Raw genomic sequence first — 25,483 nt, 5'->3', positions numbered from 1 at the left:
TCCAGAGGCATCTTAGATCTCTTTAAAATTTAATAAAACAGTTATAAAAAAATCTTAATTCTTTTTGAATATTTTGGTAAATGTAACCAACTGAAAAATTTCAATAAATCATATATTTATATATAAGCATTTTCATTAAATGGGGAACTCGTAATATGTTTTAAAGAAAAATTATGGTCACAAGTATCTTTTATTTTTTTATATATGTAGATGTATAAAGCTGCTTATGTATCGTATATAAAAGCCCAATAACTCTTTGAGAAAAGATTCCAATTGTAACTAACTATTTTTAGTTTTAGCAATATTACATACATTGAGTGAATAAAATAGGAACAACAATATGGTATTGTGAAGCTTAAAAAATGTGCTGCTTTCTTAATAAAATAAAATTGGTTTTAGATGCAAGCATAGTTATCTTATATAGTTATATCCCGAACAGGCATATATTAAGTTTGTTGTTTCCTTAACAGTGATTGTGAACTTCCCCAACTACAATAAAGGTAAATAAAAACAAATATTAATGCGAAACTCTTAAAAACCTGCAAAATAGTTTTCTACCTCTTTTGTTCACACACCTGTACAATTCGATATAAGTAAATTTTGTGCTTAATTTGTTTTACAATGTCAGTATTGCCGCAACCATTCTGCCAGATAAAGAGGTGCTCCAACTCATCTCTCATTGAAGTGAGAGAGCAATAAAGTTAAACAAGTCAAAACTTCCCTGAACTCCTATCAAATAACTGTCAAAGTTCAGGAGGTTTTGATTGGAAGATCTATTGGAAACGAAGAATGTCAAGCATCATAGTATTATATTTTCGGTGGAAAATTATTAAAAACATTTATTGATTGGTGAGCTAAAAAAGCTAAATCCTTTATTGTGTTTTGAAAGGTCATCAAAAGCAGTTGTTTTAACATACCAGAAAAAAAAAAAAAAAATAACAACAACTTAATATTTAACTTCAATTATTTAGTACTTTTTATTCAAAATTAAAATGTGAGGTGTTTTTAATTTAAATGCCCAAAAAAATTATTAACATAGTATTACTTGGTCCAATTCGACCATAATGGAAAATGTTATAAAAAAAAAAACTCTACCTTTGAAGCTGGAATAAGCTGGATATCCCCTTATCCCCGATTCCGCGATGAACATAAAGTTTCGAAGGAATGTTATTTTTATGTCCTTCTCCTTTCGTAACCGATATTCCCTCGTCAAGCCCTCGTCCGCACTTCTTCTTTCCGGCTAAAATTTTGGCTCATCCCCTGGCTTAGGCATAGGTAAGACGCTGATGATCATCAGGGATGGTTTTTGAACCGTAGAAGTAATGACAAAAGTGAACTTATGGACCATATTATAGAAAGCATTTCCTCTCGTTGGTAGCAGCATAGTGCTCCTTTGGCGTTGCTTAAAAGTTCTGATATGAAAGTGATTGGTCTACCGTCTTGCGATAGATGGCGGCACCCAATGTGAAATCTGAGGCGTCGGTCGTCTCAAAAATCTTTCTCGAAATTTCTGGTAGTAGCCTTGGCATTAGCTAGGGAAGGATCTTAATTCTCTTTGATTGTTTGTGGGCTGGAAATTTAGCTACCGCTTCTTACTCTCTTTTCGAAATAGGTTTTTATCCATTTGAGTTGATACATATCCCAACAAGTAAGGAAGGGCTAAGTTCGGGTGTCACCGAACATTTTATACTCTCGCATGGTAAAGTGATAATCGAGATTTCATAATACGTCATTTACATATTTTTCAAATACCGTATTTGTGTAAAGTTTTATTCCGCTATCATCATTGATTCCTAATGTATATATTATACAGAGAAGGCATCAGATGGAATTCGAAATAGCGTTATATTGAAAAAAGGCGTGGTTGTGAACCGATTTCACCCATATCGTACATGTCATCAAGGTGTTAAGAAAATATTATATACCGAATTTCATTGAAATCGGTCTAGTAGCTCCAGAGATATGCTTCTTGGTCCATAAGTGGGCGGCGCCACGCCCATTTTCAATTTTTAAAAAAAGCCTGGGGGCAGCTTCCTTCTGCCACTTCTTCCGTAAAATTTAGTGTTTCTGACGTTTTTTGTTAGTCGGTTAACGCACTTTTAGTGATTTTCAACATAACCTTTGTATGGGAGGTGGGCGTGGTTATTATCCGATTTCTTCCATTTTTGAACTGTATATAGAAATGCCTGAAGAAAACGACTCTGTAGAGGTTGGTTGACATAGCTATAGTAGTTTCCGATATATGTACAAAAAACTTAGTAGGGGCGGGGCCACGCCCACTTTCCAAAAAAATTGCGTCCAAATATGCCCCTCCCTAATGCGATCCTTTCTGCCAAATTTCACTTTAATATCTTTATTTATGGCTTCGTTATGACACTTTATAGGTTTTCGGTCTCCGCCATTTTGTGGGCGTGGCAGTGGGCCGATTTTGCCCATCTTCGAACTTAACCTTCTTATGGAGCCAAGGAATACGTGTACCAAGTTTCATGATATCTCAATTTTTACTCAAGTTACAGCTTGCACGGACGGACGGACGGACAGACGGACGGACAGACAGACATCTGGATTTCGACTCTACTCGTCATCCTGATCACTTTGGTATATATAACCCTATATCTGACTCTTTTAGTTTTAGGACTTACAAACAACCGTTATGTGAACAAAACTATAATACTCTCCTTAGCAACATTGTTGCGAGAGTATAAAAATAGAACTTTTGTACGAAAAAACAGAACAACAGAAAATAAACTTCATATAAAAAAAAGTTGTAGATAAAGTATTTTTATAGGAAAGTTTTTATAGCAAAATTTTTTATAGGAAAACTAAAATTGTAGAACAGGTGAATCAAAAGACAATTTTTTGTTGAGAAATACAGTTGAACTCGCATAACTCGAACTTCTATAGCTCGAAGTTTTCCATAACTCGAACTCTCGAATTGGCTTTAAAAGTCAAATTTCATACATATTTCCTACCATAACTCGAAATCTCTCTTTTTTGTGGATTACTGTACTTTATAGAAAAAATAATTGTTCAAAGAATGAAGTTTTTTATGGGCGTTTGTTGCTCTTTTATACAAAAACAAGCTATAGGAAACAATTTTTTATGGCAAAAAAGTTTTTAGAGGAATATATTTTATATTACAAATTTTTTATAGATAAACTAAAATTGTATAATGAGTGGATGAGGAGAAAGTGGGTTAAGAATAAGAATTATAAAAAGTGGTTAGAAATAATTTATAAGAGAAAATAAATCTCTTAAATATTTCAAGAAGATCGAGATATTATAAAACTAAAATTAGTAAATTACATAGCATAGCTAGATGAAAGCACGCGTACTTTCAGCCCTAACAAAATTCATGTAACCATATAATGAATCACCACACAAGCAACGTAAGAGCTTGACAGCTTCAAATAACCACAATAGTTTTAGTATGCACATAACTGCACATACGCACAAATGCAGCGCTGAAGTTCACGCACATGAGCAAATTTATGAAACCCACAAAGCTCGACAAATTGCAGCTATTCAATGCATGCATTGGTGTATGTGTGTCTATGCATGCCTGCGTGCAAGCATTTAATCTACGAAGTACACCACAGCATACCCGCACGCGCCGCGAACGGCTGCAGCATCGTTATTATGACTTTGGGTTCATTTGAGCGCAAGAGAATTCCTGTTGCCTTGCAACAATGTACCGACGGTGAAAAAAACGACGCACCAAACGTGAAAGGAAACCAAACAATGGCAGTGGGTGTTTCGGAAATGAGCGGAAAGCGGGCAACTAAGCAGCTGGGGAGCCAAACAGGTAGCCAGGCAGCGAGCGGAGAACAAAAGGCAGTGAAGAAGAGAAGAAAATGTTGCATAGTTAACGGTAGGTGCTGTTGCAGCTACTGCGACCATGCACACAACAACAACGAGCTTACCTGCCGGCGCGCACTCACTCACAGCAACATAATTTCATATCTCTTCGCACTCAATTTGCTTTGCAATGAACTTGCAACGTTAGCGCAAAACAATGGCGAAAAAATAGAAAAATGAATGCAAACAATAGCAAATGCTCAGATGAGGAGAGGGAATAATAAATGGAAATGCGAGATGTAGAAAAAAAATAAAAATGCCAGGTATGGAAAATGGAAAATCCAAGAAAAAATATGAAAGAATGCAAAATATCTCAGCTAATGCACGCTCGCTGCCGGCGCATAGTGGGATCTATTGTACAGGCAAGGCGCTGCAAGGCAAACAGCAAATTGAGGAATGAAAAGCTCTGCGTTCTATTGAATTTTGCGCAGATTTATGCCGACAGGCAGTTGATTGCGCTCATTGTTGTTACACCTGTTGCTTATGCTTTCAGTAACTAGAGTTTGCTAAGCACGCCGCTGTGCACTTAAGTATTAAACACTTATTAACACTATTTCGTGTTGCATGCAGCAGATTGAAAGTAACACTTGCAGGCAAAGAGAACATCGAACTATTGAGAGGATTTTCATTAAGAAGTTGAATAAATTGGGGCAAAAAATTAAGTAAAAACAACAAAAAATATAAACTTCGAATGCGCCGTGCATTTTCAAAAGCACAAAAGACATGAAAAGATATTATTCTAAATTTGGAATGTTCAGTTTGTATGACAGCTATATGTTATAGTGATCTAATGTGAACAATTTGTTCATAAATTTTAGTTTTGCTCAGGAAAGTAATCACTGTTGAGTTTTGAAAGGATATCTTGTCAAAGAAAAAAGTTTTTCATAAAATGATTTTATTATGCTTGCTCAGTTTGTATAGTAGCTATATGCTAGAGTGGTCCGATCCAAAAGTTTTCTTCACGGACTACACCGTTGCTTTACAGAAAAATTTTTTCAAAGTTTTGTGAAGATATCTCTTCGAATGAAAAAGTTTTACCTACAAGGACTTGTTTCCGATCGTTCTGTTTGTATGATAGGTATATATGTACGTATGCTATTGCGGTCCGATATGAAAACTTTTTTCGGAGATTATACCTGTGCTTTACGGAATAATATGTGAATATTTTCGTGAATATATCTCTCCGAATAAAAAAGTTTTCTATACAAGAACTGAATTTTGATCGAACATTATATATGGCAGATATAGACTATAATGGCCCGATCTGAACAATTTCTTGGGAGATTTTAGTGTTAACCTAAGTGATAATCTGTACTAAATTTCATGAAGATATCTCGACAAATAAAAAAGTTTTCCATACAAGGACTTCATTTTCACTGATCAGTTTAGTGATTGCTATATCTTATAGTAATCCGATATTGACCGTTCCGATAAAAAATCAAGTACCTAAGAAGAAATAAACTTTTGCATAATTTCGGATCTATTTCTTGAAAATTTAGGGACTAGTTTACGTACATACAGACTGACGTACGGACATCGCAATATCATATCAACTCGTCACCCCAATCTTTCATATAGTATAAGCTATATTAAAAATTTCATGTAAAACTTCAAATCTAAGGAGTACAAAGAGAAAAACATTTGAAGAAAATTATATCAGGAATCTACAATTTGATTTTTTCTTACCATTGGAGTGTGTCTTAACTAAAAAGAGTGGCATACAAATTGATGTCTGAAGGATAAACTTCAAGAGCTTATTTTTTCTTCTAACTGAAACCATTTCAATAATAAATTAGTCACTGTAGCAACAACAACAATATTTGTAATATATTTACATTTACTTCCCTATGCCTTCAGCGAAATACTATGTATTAAGTGGAGTAGGTGTCTCGACTAAATGATAAATATAATGAATTTGGTACAGAAATTTTTCTTAGAGAATTAAAAAGTTTAATTCCAGATTAATTTTAGAGCAAACCGTGCTATTAATATCTATTATTCTTAAGTAGAAAAAAAAACGGTAGAAAAAATGTCGTAGAAAGGGAGGAGTAGAAATAATGACCCACTACCGAATTTCTCAAGTACAGTAAACATGCAAAGTATTTCCAAAAAATTTTTTTTTTTGAAATCACCTTATCAACTGACAAGCTCTTTCACGTTGCTATCTTTCAAGTAGTTCTCTGACTGCTATTTTCTGAACATGAACCAGGCTCTTTTAATCCAATTCATTATTAAAAAATGTTATTTATAATGGCTCCGAATGAAGCAATATTATCCTGATATCCTATCATGTTAAGGAATAACTGGCTTCGTTGCTTCTCAAGCGCTTTGTTCAAGAAAACTTATAATCTTTTCTTGGGTCGTACTTTTTATTGAGAGTTTTAATCGCTGATTATCTTTTTTTGTACTAGATATTCCGAACTGAGTTCTCCAAGCTTGTTTTGTAATGTCCTGCATGCCTTCTACCATCATTGGCACTTAAAAAAGGCGTTGTCTAGTGCGTCTAGTAGTTTTCAATATCTTATTACTTTAAAGCTGCAGAATAAAAGTGATTTGATTATTATCTCTGCACGTACATAGTATTACCACCTTTCTACATATGTATATCGTTCAAACCAGACCTTTTCGAATTTCGAAAAACCGAGTCCCCACACTTTTATTGCCAATTTTAAAAAGAAACTCGTCACTTTAACGCTTTAAATTTCTCCTTTATCGCACCGTTATATACCACAAGCCGCACCGCATGAAAATTGAATTCAAACAACCGCGGGTGCTTAAAGCCCCACAGGTGGTGATAAATAAATTAATTAATTAAAATTTAAGCGCAAAGGAAAAAATAACAATTTGCAGCAAATTGAAAATGCAAAGGAAGCACACACTCACACATACATACATATACAACGTAAGCACAAAGCAGGGAAAAGCATGTTGATGCGCTTTTAAGTTTCGCCATTGCAATGGAGGCGGGGCGTATGAGTAACGCCAACAGCGCGTTGAAACTGGAGTAAAGTGGTAATGACTCGAGTTGAGTGTGCGCTATCAGCGATTTCTCATGCAAGTTTGAAAGCTGAAAAATTAAAGGCAATAAGTATGCGCACAATTTGAGGATGGCGTTGACATGTGTTAAATGCATACGTCATTACTAAGTGAAAAATTACATAAATTTGAAATGACTTTAAATACTTCAAATTAAATTTAAAAAAAAATAAAAATTTAAAATATAATATAATAAATATATGTATAATTAAAAAACATAAGAATGTTATTAATTTTTAAACTTTTTCCGGTTAATAAATTTTATGTAAAACTATTTTTTTTTTAACTTTTTTCATTTATTAGCGGCTTAAAAATTTTACTTTTTCAAAAAAAAATATTTTGTATATGGGTTCAAGTTCCTAAATTTTAAATATTTTTAACTAATGTATTTTTTTTAAATTTTTCTTTAGATCGGTTTAAAAAATGTGTATTTTATTATTTATTTCAGAATTTTAAATGTAAATTAAAATGTAAAATCAAAATTTTATATGTAAATAAATATATTTTTGAAAATTATTATTTTTTCCCCAATTGAAAAAAAGATAGTTGAAAGCTTTAAAGTTTCATGAATATTATATTTTTTAAATTTTTTTTGGCATATACATACAAACATACATATATATTTTTAATTCTAACTTTAAAATTTAATAAATTAAGAAATTTATTTATTTTAAACTCTTTTAAGATGTTACTTTTTCCAAAATTCCTGAAAAAAAATCTATTTTCTTCCGATCTAATTAAAAAAAAATTAATTATTAAAATTTGGTTTCCTTAATCTGGTCTTGAATTTTAAAATTATTTTCTTTTAGAAAAAAAACTTAATTATTTTAAACTTTTTTATTAAACTCGTTTTAAATTTAAAAATTTTATTTTTGCCAAAAATGTCTAAATTATTATTTTTTTAAACTTAAAATTTATTGAATTCTAAATATATAACATTTTTTCACTACATTTCTTTCAAATTCTAAATCAAGATTTTTTAGTTTGAATTACTTTTTTTGTTTATAATTTTTTAATTTTAATAAAACTGGCGAATATTAATAATTTTTGAATTTTTTAATATCGTTTATTTGTAACCAGTTTATACACTGTAATAAGATAAAAATTTTATATTTTCAAAAAAGTCAAAAACTAGTTACCTCAATTTAATATTAATTCTTAATATTAATTATATAATATATGTATGTAAATTATTTTTCTAAACATTTTTAAGTTAAAGTGTTTAATGTTAAGTAATTAATTGTTTTAAAATTTTGTTTTTTTTATTAGTTTTTTTAATGTTAGTGAATTATTTAATTGTTTTGAAACTTTTATGAATATTATATATATTTTTAAACCCTAAAAATTTAATGAATACCATACATTTTAAATATATATATATTTTAATTATTGCTGCAATATTGTACTAAAAAAAGTTACTTTTTCCAAAAACTCGAACATAAATTTTTTTAAGATTTCAAATTAGTAATTAATTTTAAACTTGTTTTTCTTTTATTTATCGTTTCGTAATTCTAAATTTAAACTAATAATAAAATAAGACCTTAATTTTTCAAAAAAAATTAATTATTAAGTTAGTTTTAAAATTGTAAAAACAAGTAAAAACTTTAAATTTTATATAATTACAAAAACAAAAATATTTATTAAGTTAATTAAAAATAATGATCTAAGAAATATTAATTGAATTGAATTTTTTCATTCATTCTTCATTTTAACTTTTGTTTTGTTTAAAAATTGTAAAAAAAGTAAAAAAAAAAAACTTGTAAAAACTTTAAGTTTTGTATTTTTCCATTAACTTAAAGGTTTTAAAATATTCATAATATTAAATAATTTTAAACATTTTAGAAACTTTGCAGCAGTAATATTTACAAAATATTTGTTAAATTTCCAGATTAAAAATTACAATAAAATAGAACAATTATTAAGAAAAAACTATTATAATTAATTAATTTTATGCAAAAATTAAAAAAATAATAATTTTGAATAATATAAATTATTTAATATTTTTTCGTTAATTTTTCAATTTAATCCTAGTTTTAGATTTTAATAAAACAAAAATTTTTTTTTTTCAAAAATAATTAAATTAACTTCAAGTAATTAATTTTTGTTTTATATATTAATTTCAAACTTTTTCTTTTCATAATTCTTAAATTTCTCAACTTATGCCAGCGACCTGTCAATCCTCATTTCGCGCAAATTGCTAATGCAAATCTTGTATGACCTAAAAGTATTTTAATCAACACATGAAAATTGTTTCATCACAACTTTTTTTACGGCAATTTATTTGCCATCGCAGTTTTATTAACGCTCACGCATACGAAATGAAAACAATCACATGTCACTCATACGCCATGTCACACCCAGCTCAATACACAGTGCACTCCACTAAGCGCAAATGTACACACATACGCAGCGGCTGTTGCTTATTGCAGCGAAGCGCACGAGATCCTTTTGTTAAACATTAGCTCTTCTAATACAATGACTTGACACGTATTCTTGCTCCATTTCAAAACAGAGCCAATATGACACTCCGCTACACTCAACCAGGCATTGTAAAGCTTTTGTGCTAATTTCTTTTTTTTTTGCTTTTTGCTGTTGTTTTGTGTACGTGAGTATGCGTGCTTGTGTGTGTGTGAGAGCTCATGCATATTTTCCTTGCAATTTAATTTCGTAATCAATCATTTTGTTTGTGGTGTTAAAACTGTCATAGCCTTTATCAATGTGGCAGACAAACCTACATATATACATACACACTTTCAAACATAAAGTAAACAAATGCATGTGCGCTTGTAAGTCTGCTTGGCAGTTACATAGTTGGACAAAAGGGGCAATATGTTTGCATTTCTTGTAAAGCTGTTTGTCTCTGCACACATACATTTGCATATACATATGTATGCATATGTGTATATATAAATATGTACATATGCCTCGCATGTATATTGAATATCCATACTCATACTCATCCACTTTCTTTAAAGGAAGCGCTCACTCCACTACTAAGACACACACATTTACACATATCCCTTTGCACATGTGTTTGTAATTCTTCCGCTATGTGTAAGTGTGTTTGTGCTTAACGTCATTTCATATCCTTGTTTGTGTTTGTGCAGACATTGTGTGCGTTTGTCAACGGCATTACCTTTAATTGAACGGACGTTGTTGACAGCAATGACGCTGGTGAATAATGAAAATGTCAGGAAATTTGTGAGTGAGGCGAGCGAAAATAACAATAAAGCAATATCTTCATAATGCGTGAAGTCAGCGGTAAGCGCGGAAGTGTGGGCTTTAATAATTTTCATTTAACTTTTTGGTATTAAAGTAATTAAAAAGACAATAAAAAGCAAATTATTTATGAGAAAGGGCGAATGTGAAGGGGATTAACTCGAAGGTGAGTTGCAATATCTTTCACAGAAGCGCTGTCTTCCTATGTAATGGGCTTTAAATATACTTATACTATGAGCTAAAAATATACTTTTAAACAATACTGCAAAATATTAAAATAATTATGCCGAAATATTGACTGTTTCTGTAAAATCGATTTTTAATTTGCTTTTCAAAAAAAAAAACAAAAATAATATTAAATATTTGTCTTATGTCCAATCACTCACATTTTCGTGAAGAAAATGGCTACACTATCCAAGATCTGTTCTAGGACTCGACCCTAGTTCTATAGTTCATCGACAATCAAGACAATGCTTCACGAAAGAGAGCTGAGCTTTTCTAAATGCGTTTAAAAACTGTACTCAGTTTCATAATCTGAGAGCTAGAACATAGACAGTACTGATTGAAGGAGTTACATGGGTTTACGGGTTTCAAAAAATCGATTTTTTTTATTGTATTATTACTTTCTACAACACCTCCCGAATATAGTCCAAATTTTCAAGGTGGTACCAGTAATAACTTCAGTGATGCAGCCTTGAGAACTTGTGCACTCGCGGCAGGCTAGACTAAGGAGGTAAGGAGTTATCCTGCCAACGAAGGTGCATCTTTTTTCAGACGGGTCAACAGAAATGTCGTCGCAATGGTCGAGTTTAAAATATTTTTTTCCAAAAATTTCAGAATAAAATAGAATAAAATGGAATAAAAAATTCTAATAAAATATTTCTTTTTTTATATGTGAAAAAAATTTTGAAAAAGGCTTACTCCAGGAACCCCTGAACCCCTGAAAGGAGATTCGCTCCATATTTTCTAGTTTTGTTTACATAAAACTAATAAACTTCGTCATAGTCACAACTGTAAAAAGACTGATCGCGATGACGAGGCGAGTTCAGTTTCGGTTGACTATCTGCCTTTGCATATTAAAAAGCCACTAAAGCTATTTTGACTAAACTTGCTGAGGAGATGTCTACCAAATCCCTTTTTTTGCTGAAAATGGTTGAGATCGGATAACAATGCGGCCTATTTCCATAATCGTGGATCAGTTGCATACCACATTTACTCTAGCGAATAATGCACATCCTTAGAGATACAGTAGAGTACTATAGGTTGTGGAACAGAATATCTTAGAAGACCCGAATAAGTCCATTTGCCATCGCGCGCAACGAATTTGTATGTTCATTCACTTTAGGGAATATTTTGCGGAAGAATTGGTCTTGATTTGCAGACTTACAAAATTCAACTCGTGCAAAAATTTAAGCCGAAACCAGATGGCCAGCTATTCCGATTTTCACAAGTAAATTTTGTTAAGCGGTAAAGCTCACTTTCAATTAAATGGTAACGTTAATAAACCAAATTGTTGCATTTTAAAGCCTGTTAATTCACATGCTATGGTTGAGCTGCTATTTGATGTTCTCTATATGCAGAGGGTATCATTTAGCCATATTTTTTTTTTAATGATGCCGGCCATAATACCAGTGGCAAATGGGGAACGCTATAGAACTAAGATTAATGACATTTTCGTCCCTGAATTAGAATATCAACAATCAATTTATTAATAAAAATTGTTTGCAACGTCTGCAAGTGTCGTGGCCTCCAAGAAAATGCGATTTAAAAACGATGGACTTTGTTTTGTGGAGTAATGTGAAGTCGCTGGTCTACGCAGATAAGCCCGAGACGATTCACCCTTTGGAAAAGAATATTTAACGCATTATTGCTGACATATAGGCTCAATTGCTGCACTGTCGGAATCGAAAAAAAATGTAAAAATTTCAATCCCAACCAACATCAATCTCTGGGTTATTTTCACAAAATTCCGTGGATGCTCTTGAGTGAACCTGAGCAAAGTAAAAGATTTATGCAATCAGCCTAGACCTTCTCCTAGCCTCACTATATCACATACAGTGATGTCCGACATTCTATACTCTGATACTGATTAAGAGGTAGTAAGTTTCATTATCTAATCTTAACTCACAATGGTTCGCTCGCTTCCGTTCTGGAAATTTCGAAATTTCGATTTACGCTGATGAAATAATGTAATAATAATGTGATAGCGGCAAAATAACAAAATGTGGTCCAACAAATACATATTTTTTTTATTTATTTATTAGTATAAATCTAAAAAAAAATAAGTTGAAGTTTGATTAGAAAAACGAAAAACTTTTTCGACTACGCAATTTTTTATCGCAAACCATTCGGGTATATGCATTTTGCACCTCCAAATTTGTTGAGCAGGCTGCCGGATGGTTTTTTAATACAGACTTACTTTTCAACTAATTTTCACAATACCCTAAAATTCTTGAGCAGACGCTTGACAAACAGATCGCACGATACGTGGCTCTAGACTGAGTGATTCTCTCTCTTTCGTCGTTTTCTATATAGTGAACCGTAGTAGCACTGTGTACTGTCAAGCACAAAATAACTCTTGCCAACAGGTGCTACTTTGGAATCGGTAGACAATTTAGAATTTAGAATTATGCTCCATAAGTTTCCACTAAACGCTTCCTATTATACGGGACAGAAGTATGGAAGTTGATGACAAAAGATGAGAAAACGTGGGCTGATCGGAATATTCAAATGAACCGTTCTATGCAAGATCTTTGGAACTGTCCACGCGTGCGATGAATATCGCAGAAAATGGATCTTGAGCTGTTTAAGCTGTACAACGACATGGATATAATCCATAATACAAAAATCCAACGTATATTTTGGTTAGGCTATGTTGTTCGCCTGTAAATTGATGTTCCAGCGATATGCTTTTACGACTTCAGACACATGAGTCGACAATACAAGCAAGGCGTCCACGCATTTAATGGAAGATCAAGAAGAAAACGACCTGTCTGCACTTCTAACGCACAACTGGCGTGACCTTGCAAACGATAGAGACAATCGGCAAAGTTTTTTGTTAGCGACCCAGACCGACCCAGTGTTGTAGTGCCAAAGAACAAAAAGAATTAATTTTCCATATTGTCATCTTGAAGATTAGCCTTAGAGCTTAACCTATCCTATAAAATAGATAGTTATAGCCTCCGTAGTATTATCTCCTGTTTGTTATTTTAACCGCTGTTCGAAATCACGTTTGTGGAACCATTTATTGCAGTGTACTGAACCCTTTTCACTCTCATCTTTCTGCCATTACAATTTAGCACTTCAACCAACACTTGCCTGGTCTTTCCACTCCAGTGAGTGACCTACTTTAGTTAGCTAATCAAAGTGAAGCGCCAACTAAAACTTTCTGAAGTTACAAAAAATCACCTAAAGACAGGACAAGCACAATTAAATGATAACATAATCTGCTAAATGCCTTTGAAGTCACTCCCCGACTTGCACAAAGCGCGACACTCAACTCTTCCCTCAACAAACACAACTGTTCTCCAAACAACCTTCACTGCTCCCCCAACCACTGTCGAACTTTTTAGAAACTCACAAAATCAATTGAAGTTAATTAGACAATTAAACAATTTTCACTAAGCCAAACGATTGATAGCTATCAACAAGTTAGAAAATTTACTTAACATACTGCTCATTAAAGAATACCGAACAATATAGCTGAAGGGTGTGCGACACCGGACGAGGGAAGCGCTCAATATAGGCTAGTAAGTGAAAAACGAGCTGAACTGAGCTGAGCGTGAGCGCCGCAAATGAAGATAAGCCAGTTGACGAGCATTAAGGTGATAATGTGTATGTGGTGTGTGTATGCTCAGTTAGTATATGTGTGAGACTGTGTAATTGTCTGTGTGTTTATACATAGTAAAATTTCAATACCTTTTTCCATTAAATGTCAAAGTAAACAAAGACTAGCGCGCTTAGCCAAAGAAAGTAGATAAACAAAAGCGCTGGCGCGACAGTAAAAACAAGCGGCATGCTGACAAGACGCGCCCAGCGCACCAAAAGGCTGACAGAATGAATTACACGAGTATATATGTGTGTGTGCTTGGCTTTCATATCCTGCACAGGATTTCAAAGTGCGCTGAAAGCAGGCAACAAAAGCGCGAAGAGAATTGATAGGGAAGAAAGCATTCATATTACAATTGCAAAGGATATTTCGAGCAGCAGCAACAACAACAAAAACCATAGCTGCAAGCAACAACCATGGGATTGCGGCCAACACGGCTGACAATAGTCGAAGCGCACTAGGCGAGTGACAGGAGTGCCCAAGTGGCGGCAGCAGCTGTCGGATTAAATGGCATCAATTGATTGACACACAGAGATAAGCCAATTGCCAGTGCGGCGCTGTCTGTCAACGTAGGTACGACGAAAAACGATAACCAGAGCAACGACGACGATGACGAAGAGAACTGAAGTTGTTGAGCGACCACTAACGATGTTTGGCAAGCGGATGGAGGTGTGTGTGTCTGTATGCCTCGCAGTTGGCGTGACGACGCCAGGACTTAAGTGCAAAAGTATATACATGTGTGTGTGTAAATATTGAATAACGGCATTGCGTAGTGTCTGTAACAAAGTAAAGAGTGTGGGCAGCTGAAGTAAGGCCGCTGCTGTGACAAAAGTCACAAGGGCTTTGCTTGTGAAAATAAAGCGATTTTATTATGATAGCAGCCGCACACAATGCGCAACAGGATGTTGCCGGCCAAAAGAGAACCATAGAAGATTATTTTACTTTTATACTTCCGTCGCCGCAGCGCGCTGCTCTGATACTCGAGCAAGACTACGCCAAGTAAATTAGCATAACAAAAGGCGGCAGATAATACGAAGTAAAAGTATTCAACTCTTAGAAAGTGCAAAGAAGCTGACAAGTATAGTATATAGGAATCTTAAATGCAAAACAACGTATCATAAAAAAACTGACAATCGTTGTCAGATATAATAACCAATATATAACCATTTCATAAGGATTTTTGATTCAATGTGAGTGTGTGGTAACCAATATATAACCGTTTTATAACCAAGTTTGTTTCAATATTAGTGTATGATCCATTTTATAACCAAACCAACGTGTCATAAAAAACTGACAATCGTTGTCAGATATAATAACCAATATATAATAGTTTTATAAGGAATTTTGATTCAATATGAGTGTGTGGTAACCAATATATAACCATTTTATAACCAAAACAACGTATCATTTAAAAAAATTTAAAATCGTTGTCAGATATAATAACCATTTTATAACGAAAAGTCTCATTTTGATTCAATATGAGTGTGTGGTAACCAATATATAACTATTTTATAACCAAAACTCTAATTTTTTTTATGTTAGTAGATGCTATTATATCGTTTTTCCTTTGCCTGTAAACTTATGAAAAGTGAGGTTACATTATTTTGCATTTTAGGTACGATATATATGTATGTCTCTTAGAGTGTGTGTAAGTGGTAAGACAGCATTGTGGTCAGAAAGCATTGTCTTTCCGTTGACTGTATGAGGGATAAAGCACCGCGCAGGCATTACAATAAAGGATGAAAGCGAAGATGAAAAGGAAATGGGGAAAAAGTTTCAGGATGGAAGTGCGAAAATACAAAGAAAAAAGAAACAAGAAAAAACAAAAAATAAAAAATAAAAAAACTTAAAAGCAAAATTAGAAAACCACTAGTAGGGCACTTACTTTGGTTTAGCTACTTCCTACCTAGATTTTCTTATAAACTTTTTTATGAACAACAGCACTACTTTAGGCATCAAAAGAATTTATTTTTTTTTTTGGCGGAGATAATATTCGTATTAACCAGCAACTTTTTCTCAGCACAGGCAGCCTATTAATATAATTTTATAAGAAATGTTTTACCACGAATGACTGAGAAAAAAGTGGTATTGGCTTTCACTGAAGTATGAGTGTAGAAGAAGCCCACTTTCTGCTGATATACATATGTACTATTGTATTTTAGGGAAAATTTTAATTTTTTTTTTAAATTTTTTTTTTCAATATTTGTTTTCAGTTATGAGCTTCCAAAAATATAATATATTGACTAAAGAGACATTGAGAATTACAAACAAAATATCACTTTGCTTTCAGCAACCAACCTAGGGAAGATCTAAAATGACTAATCAATAAAAAAAAAGTCTACAAATTTTATAAAACAAGAAAAAAATACCTCTCACAAGTTCATTTTTATTACAGAAAAGAGTATAAAAGAAATTTTAACTTTATTTTGATTACCCCCTTTGTATGGCAGCCATATGCTATAGTGGTCCTATCTGAACCATATTTTCGCAGATTATAGCGATCTCTCTTGAACAATAATCTATGCCAAATTTCCTAAAGATATATTGTCAACCAAATAATTTTTTTCTATACAAGGATCTGATTTCGATTGGTCAGTTTGTACGGCAGCCATATGCTATTATTATCTTCGGAGATTATAGCATTATCTTCGAAAATAATCCAAACGAAATTTTTTGTAGATAAACGGCCAAACAAAAAAGTTCTTCATACAAGTACTTGATATCGAACGATCAGTTTGTAGGACAGCTAAATGCTATAGTAGTCCGATCCGAAAAATTTATTCGGATATTAGAGACATAACCGAATAAGTAACCGATTAAGTACCCGACTAAATAACCAATTAAATAACTGATTTAATAACCGATTTAATAACCGATTAAAACATCTTTATAGAAAGTAAAGAAATATTTTTCATATAAAAAAGTTTTCCATACAGGAATTTGTTTTCTATTATATGTAGATAGACACCTACAGGTACTACTGAATATACTTCTTACAATAATTTCATATATTTTCAAAAATCTCTGTTCATTCAAAAACCAATTAATAATAATTTAACTTCCTTTCTGCTACAAATATGTCGTATCCATAACATAAAATCCTCATTAAACCTCTAACAATACAAATTTGGGGCACCATGTGGTATGAGTTACTACTTTGCCACATAAACGTTTGCATTGCGTCGTCACTTAGTTGCTATTTCGCTTACAGACAATTAAGTTCACCTGTGTGATTATAAGCAGATAATCTTCTAACTCCCTATCAATTTATAACCCGCTCTTCTTTGCTCTCTTCCGCCAATTAAACATTTACTTTTAAGCTTTTCTATCCTCTTACAAAAGAGTGGCGCTGCGTTAATCTTATTATTAAGCAGATGGGTGTTGTTCTTGTTGTTATTTTGTGCTCAAAATTATTTCTTTATGCTTTGCTACACATAATTATATGCGATTGAACAGTTTTCTAATTTGTACTGATAATTATTTCTATGAAATAATGTTTACTTTGAGTGACAAAACAATATAATAACTCTTTATAAATACTAATTATATCAAACCGCATCAAAAGTATTAAAAAAAAAGCTATATTATCATTTTATTACTACAAAATTAGGCTTTAGTCTTTTTTATATTGTTAAACTCCAACAAAGCCACTGTAATTGCAAAATGCTTGAGAAATTTATAAACAAATTGTAAGAGTATTATTTGCAAAAAGCTTAAAAGTATGGTTTATCAAAGCAAAAACTTATTAATAAATAAAAATTATTTTGATATATTTTATTCAATGATTTAATAAAAATTTGTTGTTTTCTGTTTCTATATCTTTACAGAGTCATACAATCATCACATCCTGTATGTAATACCATAATGCTCTTTGGAGTCATCATATGCCTGGCATCAGTCATACTCTTGGGTATGGATGGGCGATTTGTCAGTCCACAGGAGTATCCAAAAGTAAGTGTTGAAAAGTTGGGAATATATGTATGTAGAACTTAAATATATATGATTTCTTGAAGTTACCAGTAAACTATTAAGATAAAAGCCCTTCGATCCATGTTTCCAAATAATGATCATATCGCTTAGCTAGCACCCAGCAGTATATTGGACTTTATCAATATGCTGAGGCTAGGTGAGGAGCCTTTGTGATTTTAGAGAAGCTACAATAGACCTAAGGTCACGGTGCATTCCTCGTCTATCTAATTTAAGCTATTAAGAGCTCTTACTGGCGACCAATTACTTGACGATCAGAGTAGTTGAAATTTCAATCGTTATTTTCTTGAGATTTGCACTAAAAATTCTTAGAAAAAAATAAAATTTTAAAAACAGAAATAGCTTCTTTAAGCACGTATTATATTATTTCAACATTTGTGTATATTTTCTCTCTCTCTCACACCCGCTCTCTCTCTTGTGGTTCTTTACAGATATGTCAAGCGCGCGCTTGGCTTCTAACCACCGGTTTTACATTAGCCTATGGTGCTATGTTCAGCAAAGTCTGGCGTGTGCATCGTTTTACAACAAAAGCAAAAACTGATCCAAAAGTAAGTAATGCACCAAGTATGCGAAATGATTTCATCAAAATTTTTTAAAATACAAATGGATATTCTTTTTAATATCAAAAAAACAATACAATTTTTACTCTAAATTCCCAACTAAAAAGCCCCAAATGTTTATAAAAAAAATTAAAATTTATTTAAGAAATTACTAAAATTGAAATAATTGTTCAAGAACTCCATAAATATTAGGTTGTCAAATATCTCTCTTCCGCCTTTTTGTCTTTTGAATTTCGCGGCTATGTATAAAGCGCTACAGAGCTTGTATCTGGTAATACTAAAATTGATAGGTCTTGGCATAACCTACAAAACGACGCTATGCATTATTAGTTCAAACTATTTTAAAGTTTTCCTTCGTTAAAGGTCCGCTAGAGAAACGTTCCGTGAGATTAATGGTGTTTTGGGGAATGGTACTCTATCACTTCGAACTGCGAAGGAATATTTTCGACGATTCAGAGTGGATGAATACGACACCATGGATAAGCCAACCGGCGGAAGACCTGTGACAATGAATACCGATCAAATCATGGAAAACATCGAATTAGATCGGCATGTGGTATCTCGTGACATCGCTCAGTAGATAGGAGTTAGTCACCAAACCATTTTAAACCATCAGCAGAAGGCTGGATACACAAAAAAGCTTGATGTTTGATATGCCTGCAATATGCTGCTGAAACGGAACGAACTCGACCCAGTTTTGAAGCGGATGGTGAAGGGATCACAAAACTGGATCACATACAACAATATCAAACGAAAACGGTCGTGGTCGAAGGCCAGTGAATCGTCCAAAACAGTGGTCAAGCCGAAATTGACGGCCAGGAAGGTTTTGCTGTGTGTTTGGTGGGATTGGAAAGGAATCATCCAGACGCTGAATTCTAGCGTCTACTGCGAACAACTGGACCGCTTGAACAGGCGATCGACCAAAAGCGTCTCGAATTGGCTAACAGGAAGAGTGTAGTGTTCCACCAGGACAACGCCAGACCACACACTTCGTTGATGACTCGTCAGAAATTACGGGAGGGCGGTTAGGAGGTTTTATCGCATCCATCATAAAGCCCGGACATAGCGCCAAGTGATTACCACCTGTTCCTGTCCATGGCGAACGCCCTTGTTGGTTAAAGTTAAACTCAAAATAGGCTAGTGAAAAGTGACTGTCCGAGTTCTTCGCAAATAAGGAGGGGAGCTTCTGCGAGGGAGATATTATGAAGTTGTCGTCTAGATGGAAACAGATTATCGAACGAAACGGCGCATGTTTGAACTAAATCCAATCACTGTAACACTTTTTTATAAAGCATTGAATAAAAAGCAAAAAAGCGAAAGGGAGATGTTTGACAATCTCATATATGGTTTTAATAAAAATTTTACAACCGCAATTCATAGGCATTAAAATGTAGTTTCAACTATAACTTTAAGCAATATGTTCTGCCTTTTTGGTCTTGGCCTTTTTTATTCAAATATATACTTATCGTCAATAAGTATTTTCCAAATACCTATCCTTTTCTACCAATGTTTCGTTTATTAAACAGCTGGCAATTCTTTCTAAAAATATTTTCAACAAAATAATTTATGCGTATTTAGTTTGATGTCTCTGTTTCGATTTTTATTGGAAAATAATAATTTAACTGTTTCAAAATTACTAAGCAGGTGGCAACCTCTTCTCCAAAGAAGATATAGCCATAAATTTAGGTTATTTCAACAAATATACCTAGTATGAGTTTATTTTATAGTCATTTGGTATGCAGGCGGCAATTCAAAAAAATAAATTAATTAACTGTCTAAAAATGACCAATTCTAAAATATAAAAAAACATAAGTTAAGTACAAAATAATATTTGAATACAATAGATATCAGAATTAATCACAACACAACTTCTATAAAAAATATTCATATAGTTATTTTTATTAAAAATTAAACATATCTACCACGTCCACATTATACAACATGGGGTATATAAATAAACAAATATATATATTTTATTTCTGAAAGTGTGCCAATCGAACATAAAATTCCAAAATTACTGTTCATTTACTTTAACCATATAGTTAAATATCCACATATGTATATATATATGTACATTTTATAGCAAATTTATTTAAATACGACAACACCAAATATATCACACGCTTGTCACTCGATTAAATCGCTTTAATACAACTCCAAGCTGGCCAATATAAACGCTTTATTCCATATTAATTAATTCACGCAGTTGTGGCCAAATGCTTAACCAACCAATCAATTCAATATAGCGAAACACAATGCAGCAATAACAAGCAAAATACACTTCCCAATAATCTCACATATAATTTTCCTATAAAGCGTAGATCACTCATTTAATTTCGAGCGCTTAATTAGTTTAAATTGATTTCAAATGAAAGCACTTAACGCCGAGAGCGTCACACGCGAGTGAAAATATTGTGAGAACTAATGCATGAAGTATAAGTATAAGTATAAGTATAAGTATAAGTATAAGTATAAGTATAAGTATAAGTATAAGTATAAGTATAAGTATAAGTATAAGTATAAGTATAAGAAGCATAAGTATAAGTATAAGTATAAGTATAAGAACTATAAGTACCCTTCAAAGAAGCAATGTAAAATTATAAGTATAAGTATAAGTATAAGTATAAGTATAAGTATAAGTATAAGTATAAGTATAAGTATAAAAATATAAGCGAACGGAGAGTATAAGTATAAGTATAAGTATAAGTATAAAAGAAATTTTAAGTATAAAGTATAAGTATAAGTATAAGTATAAGTATAAGTATAAGTATAAGTATAAGTATAAGTATAAGTATAAGTATAAGTATAAGTATAAGTATAAGTATAAGTATAAGTATAAGTATAAGTATAAGTATAGAAGTATAAGTATAAGTATAAATTATAAGTATAAGTATAAGTATAAGTATAAGTATAAGTATAAGTAGTGAAAGTATAAGTATAAGTATAAGTATAAGTATATAAGTATAAGTATAAGTATAAGTATAAGTATAAGTATAAGTATAAGTAAGAATTATAAGTATAAGTATAAGTATAAATTATAGTATGAAATTATAGAAGTATAGAGTATAGGAGTATAATTATAAGTATGAGAGTATAAAGTATAAAATTACAAATTATAAATATAAATTATAAGTATAAGAGTATAAGAAATTATAAGTATAAGTATAAGTATAAGTATAATGTATAAGTATAAGTATAAAATTATAAAGTATAAGTATAAGTATAAGTATAAGTATAAGTATAAGTATAAGTATAAGATTATAAGTATTGAGTATAAGTATAAAGTAATGAATTATAAAAGTATAGGAGTATAAAGTATAAGTATAAGTATAAGTAAACATAAGTATAAGTATAAGTATAAGTATAAGTATAAGTATAAGTATAAGTATAAGTATAAGTATAAGTATAAGTATAAGTATAAGTATAGTAAGTATAAGTATAAGTATAAGTATAAGTATAAGTATAAGTATAAGTATAAGTATAAGTATAAGTATAAGTATAAGTATAAGTATAAGTATAAGTATAAGTATAAGTATAAGTATAAGTATAAGTATAATACTTATTCTTAAGTATAAGTATAATTATTTACATTATACGCGGAGCAGTTCTTTAGTTTTTGGAAAGTCACTCAGAAATTATGCATATGTTCTGATCTTTCGGAGCAGCTGCTCATTTGTCGGAACCACTAATATCGGAGAACTAAAATATCCAGCTGCCTTATAAACTAAACGATCAAAATCAAGTCCTTGCATAGAAAACTTGTTTATTACACAAGTTTTCATCAGTCGCAGTGCATTCCCCACTTTTACCCCGTGCCGTAACTTTACTTTTTTCGCAGTCGGAATGCAGTTTCGGTCCACTATCTCGAGCACGGCCTCCACCTACAGGTTTTGAAATTTCACCACCACTTCCTTTGCCCATTGCAGAGAGGGGTTGTTCTTACATTTTAAGACTTTGACTCCATTAAGTCAAACCCGCAAAAGTTGGCATAGGCTTGTCCTAGTCTCCAACCATTTTTGAAAAAAGCGCATCCAGCCGCTTCAGATCTGCTGCTTTCCACTGTTTAGACGTTTAGATTTACAGCGTGGTATTTTTGCTTCGCTCGTTTCGCTGACCCCTTTTTCGCTCACGATTGAAAGCTGTCTTTTGGTAGCAATTCCCTTCTCCTCGATCTAGTAGTTCGGAAATTTCGGATACTTGGACCAGAATTGCAGTCGCGAAGCATAGTAAGCTCGGCTTTCTTCAATTTTTCTCTTAGCCCAAGCCAACATTTGTCCTTCTTCTTTCGTCCGATTTGACTTGCAGCTTATATAGCTTTCGTCTTTAACTCCGTCTTGCCGGGTTTTGCCCTGTACCTGGTTTTTAATGCGAAACCAGTACCTTCGGCATTCGCTGAAAGCGTAGCAGAGCTTTGCAATCATAAAGCTACCATACAAACTGAGCGATCAAAACAAAATGTTTTATGGAAATAGATTTAATAGTTAGCAGCTTTCGAGTTTTAAGATTGGATAGCTTACAGATCGCTACCGCATATTATATTATAGACTCTAAAATGTGAGTAAGTTCTTCATAGATCCATCTGTGCTTCCAGAAAATACAAAAGAATATCCTTTTATTTCAGGGCACCTTTATTGTCTTATATAAGAAAAACATACTCCGTATCTGATGAAATAAAACCTGATAACCTCAAGAAAGCTGGTCAAATACTTTTCTACGGTGGTCTCCATATAGCTCTTATGAATATTAGTAAAACAAATTTAAATAAGCAGACATCGAAATCCATTAGATAGACTTATAAATATGTCTTTTCAAGATTCATAGTCCCTAAACGATATTGCATATCGTCACCTAAAATGCAAACTGAGGTAACTCACTTTTCATGAGTTTATAGTCGAAAAAAACGATGTATTAGAAACCACTCATTTCCAAGCAAAATTTGAGTTTGAAATAGTTATTATAATGGTATAAATGTATTGGTTATATGTTGGTTGTATATTGGTTATATATCGGTTATAATTGTAGCGGAAGCCTAAAATTTTATGTATGCGTATATATAAAATGATGTAGTGAATCGTAAGAAATAAAAAACTCAATTACTTTTTTGCATTCTATATTCCATATTTTGAATAATTTTACAAAATAAAACTTTTTCAACAAAATTCCATCGATAGGTCGCAGTGATAGGTTCCTATAGAACTTTTTTTTTGAAGTTTGCTCGTACTACCATATTTAATACATGTTCGGGTGATATTTTTGCCAAGAGAAGCGTAAATAAAAATGTGTCTTACAGTTGGCGCTGGTAAAAGTTCTATTTTATTGCAATTTTCTACAACATTTTCGAAAAATTAATGATAATATTTGATGCACATCTCTTAAAGTCATATAATATCGATTTTAAGCGGACACAATTGCAAGATATCATCACTTTTTCGACCAAAGTTCGAAATGTATTACAAACTAATTTGACTAAAAATTCTTTTCAAGCTTGTCAAAAAGCGGGAATATGCCAGCTTACTCGCAATTATCATAATTTCATTGTTTGTCAAAATTATTTGCCTTTCAACGGTACACGCGAGATTTCGAATTCAGCCATACACTAATTTCATTGTCATTGCAACAAAGCAGCTGTCATTGAAATGAGATCGCTAATGAGCACTTTCAATTGAAATCAGCAGCCAACAGAGCTGAAGCAACATAGACGCAGGCAATCAATGCGAATACAAATGAAGAATTGCGTCAAATTCATTTCAAACAAATTGTTATACAATTGAGCAATAACGGCACTACTAAATATACATACCATTATATATGTATGTATGAGTGTGCTGAAACAAAGCAGCTGCGATGATAGGCTCAATTGAGTCCATAGAATACCGCAATGGCAGGCAGCACAATATACTCGCAGGCAAACCGCAATTAGAGGTCATAAATATGCACAGGGGCCACCGGTACAAAGCCACACACACGCACACACATACACTATGCTGCATTAATGCCGCACTAATGCTTAGCCGTGGCACTTAAGCACACACATATAATCATTTAGTATTCCCTAATGCGCATTATGATTGTTAGCAAACCAGGGAGCTATGTATAACTGTGCTTTATACACACATACATATAAATATATATACATATATAGGTAACCCCACACAGCTATACATGTGTATGTAAGTGTACTGCACCTGCAGTGTGTGGCACATGACTGATGCTTGACTACCTGCCAGTTGGTTAAACATTATGCGTAGTCAAACAGACAATCAGCCTTGCATTAGTATGTCTAACATGCGTGTGAACTACAATTACATAGCACTGCATTAGATTACCTGGTTATAGCTGGTTGGAAATTCGAACGAGCGAGTAGTGTTAGGGGCCCCGCAGACAATGCTGCTGATGATGATGACTCTGTAAACTAATTAATCAGCGCGCATTACAAAAGGGGCGTGCGAGCGGCAAGCCAGTCGAGCTAATTACAAACAGGTGCACCGGCTGGCATATATGACATTTCGTATGCACACACATATAGCGCTATGCATGGATGTGCTTAACCTTTGGGGGATGCTAACGAAAACAAAAACACAAAAACAAGGACAATTGTGTCAAAAGGGCCTTGGCGTTGCCAACCGAGAGAAAAAATCAAAAAAAGCAAGGTCAGGTGTTCGAAAAGAGCTTTTCTTTCTTTTCAAAAAAAATTTACAAAAAGACAAAAAAATAGTTCAAAGTTAAAAGTGGCAGCACCACCGAAAAATAATGTTAATATACATTTTAAAATATTGCTTAATACTAAAATAATTTAATTTAGACGAAACACAAACGAAATATTAAAATTATTAAAAAACAGATTAATAAAAATAGGTGGCAACGCTTAAAAAAATTTAACGATATATTAAATTATAGCCAGATTTAATTAAATGCAATTTATATCAAAAAAACATGTTTATTTAATTTTGTTTTACTATATGGCAACACTCACCGAAAATATCTTTCTTGACAC

At 32.6% G+C, this 25,483-nt stretch overlaps 1 protein-coding gene across 1 annotated transcript in view; it reads left to right on the top strand.

The window, feature by feature from the left end:
* The window catches only part of LOC120768864 (gamma-aminobutyric acid type B receptor subunit 1), a 147,393-nt gene that overhangs the window by 104,443 nt on the left and 17,467 nt on the right, over positions 1–25,483 (top strand). The window contains exons 9-10 of the mRNA XM_040095619.1: positions 17,770–17,893; positions 18,361–18,477. Of these exons, the coding sequence (XP_039951553.1) occupies positions 17,770–17,893; positions 18,361–18,477 (241 nt within the window). The remainder of the gene's footprint in view (positions 1–17,769; positions 17,894–18,360; positions 18,478–25,483) is intronic.

The sequence above is a fragment of the Bactrocera tryoni genome, chromosome 2, assembly GCF_016617805.1.
Source record: "Bactrocera tryoni isolate S06 chromosome 2, CSIRO_BtryS06_freeze2, whole genome shotgun sequence".
NCBI lineage: Eukaryota > Metazoa > Arthropoda > Insecta > Diptera > Tephritidae > Bactrocera > Bactrocera tryoni.
The sequence above is the reverse complement of the archived record's forward strand: the minus strand, read 5'-3'. Positions and strand labels throughout refer to the sequence as shown.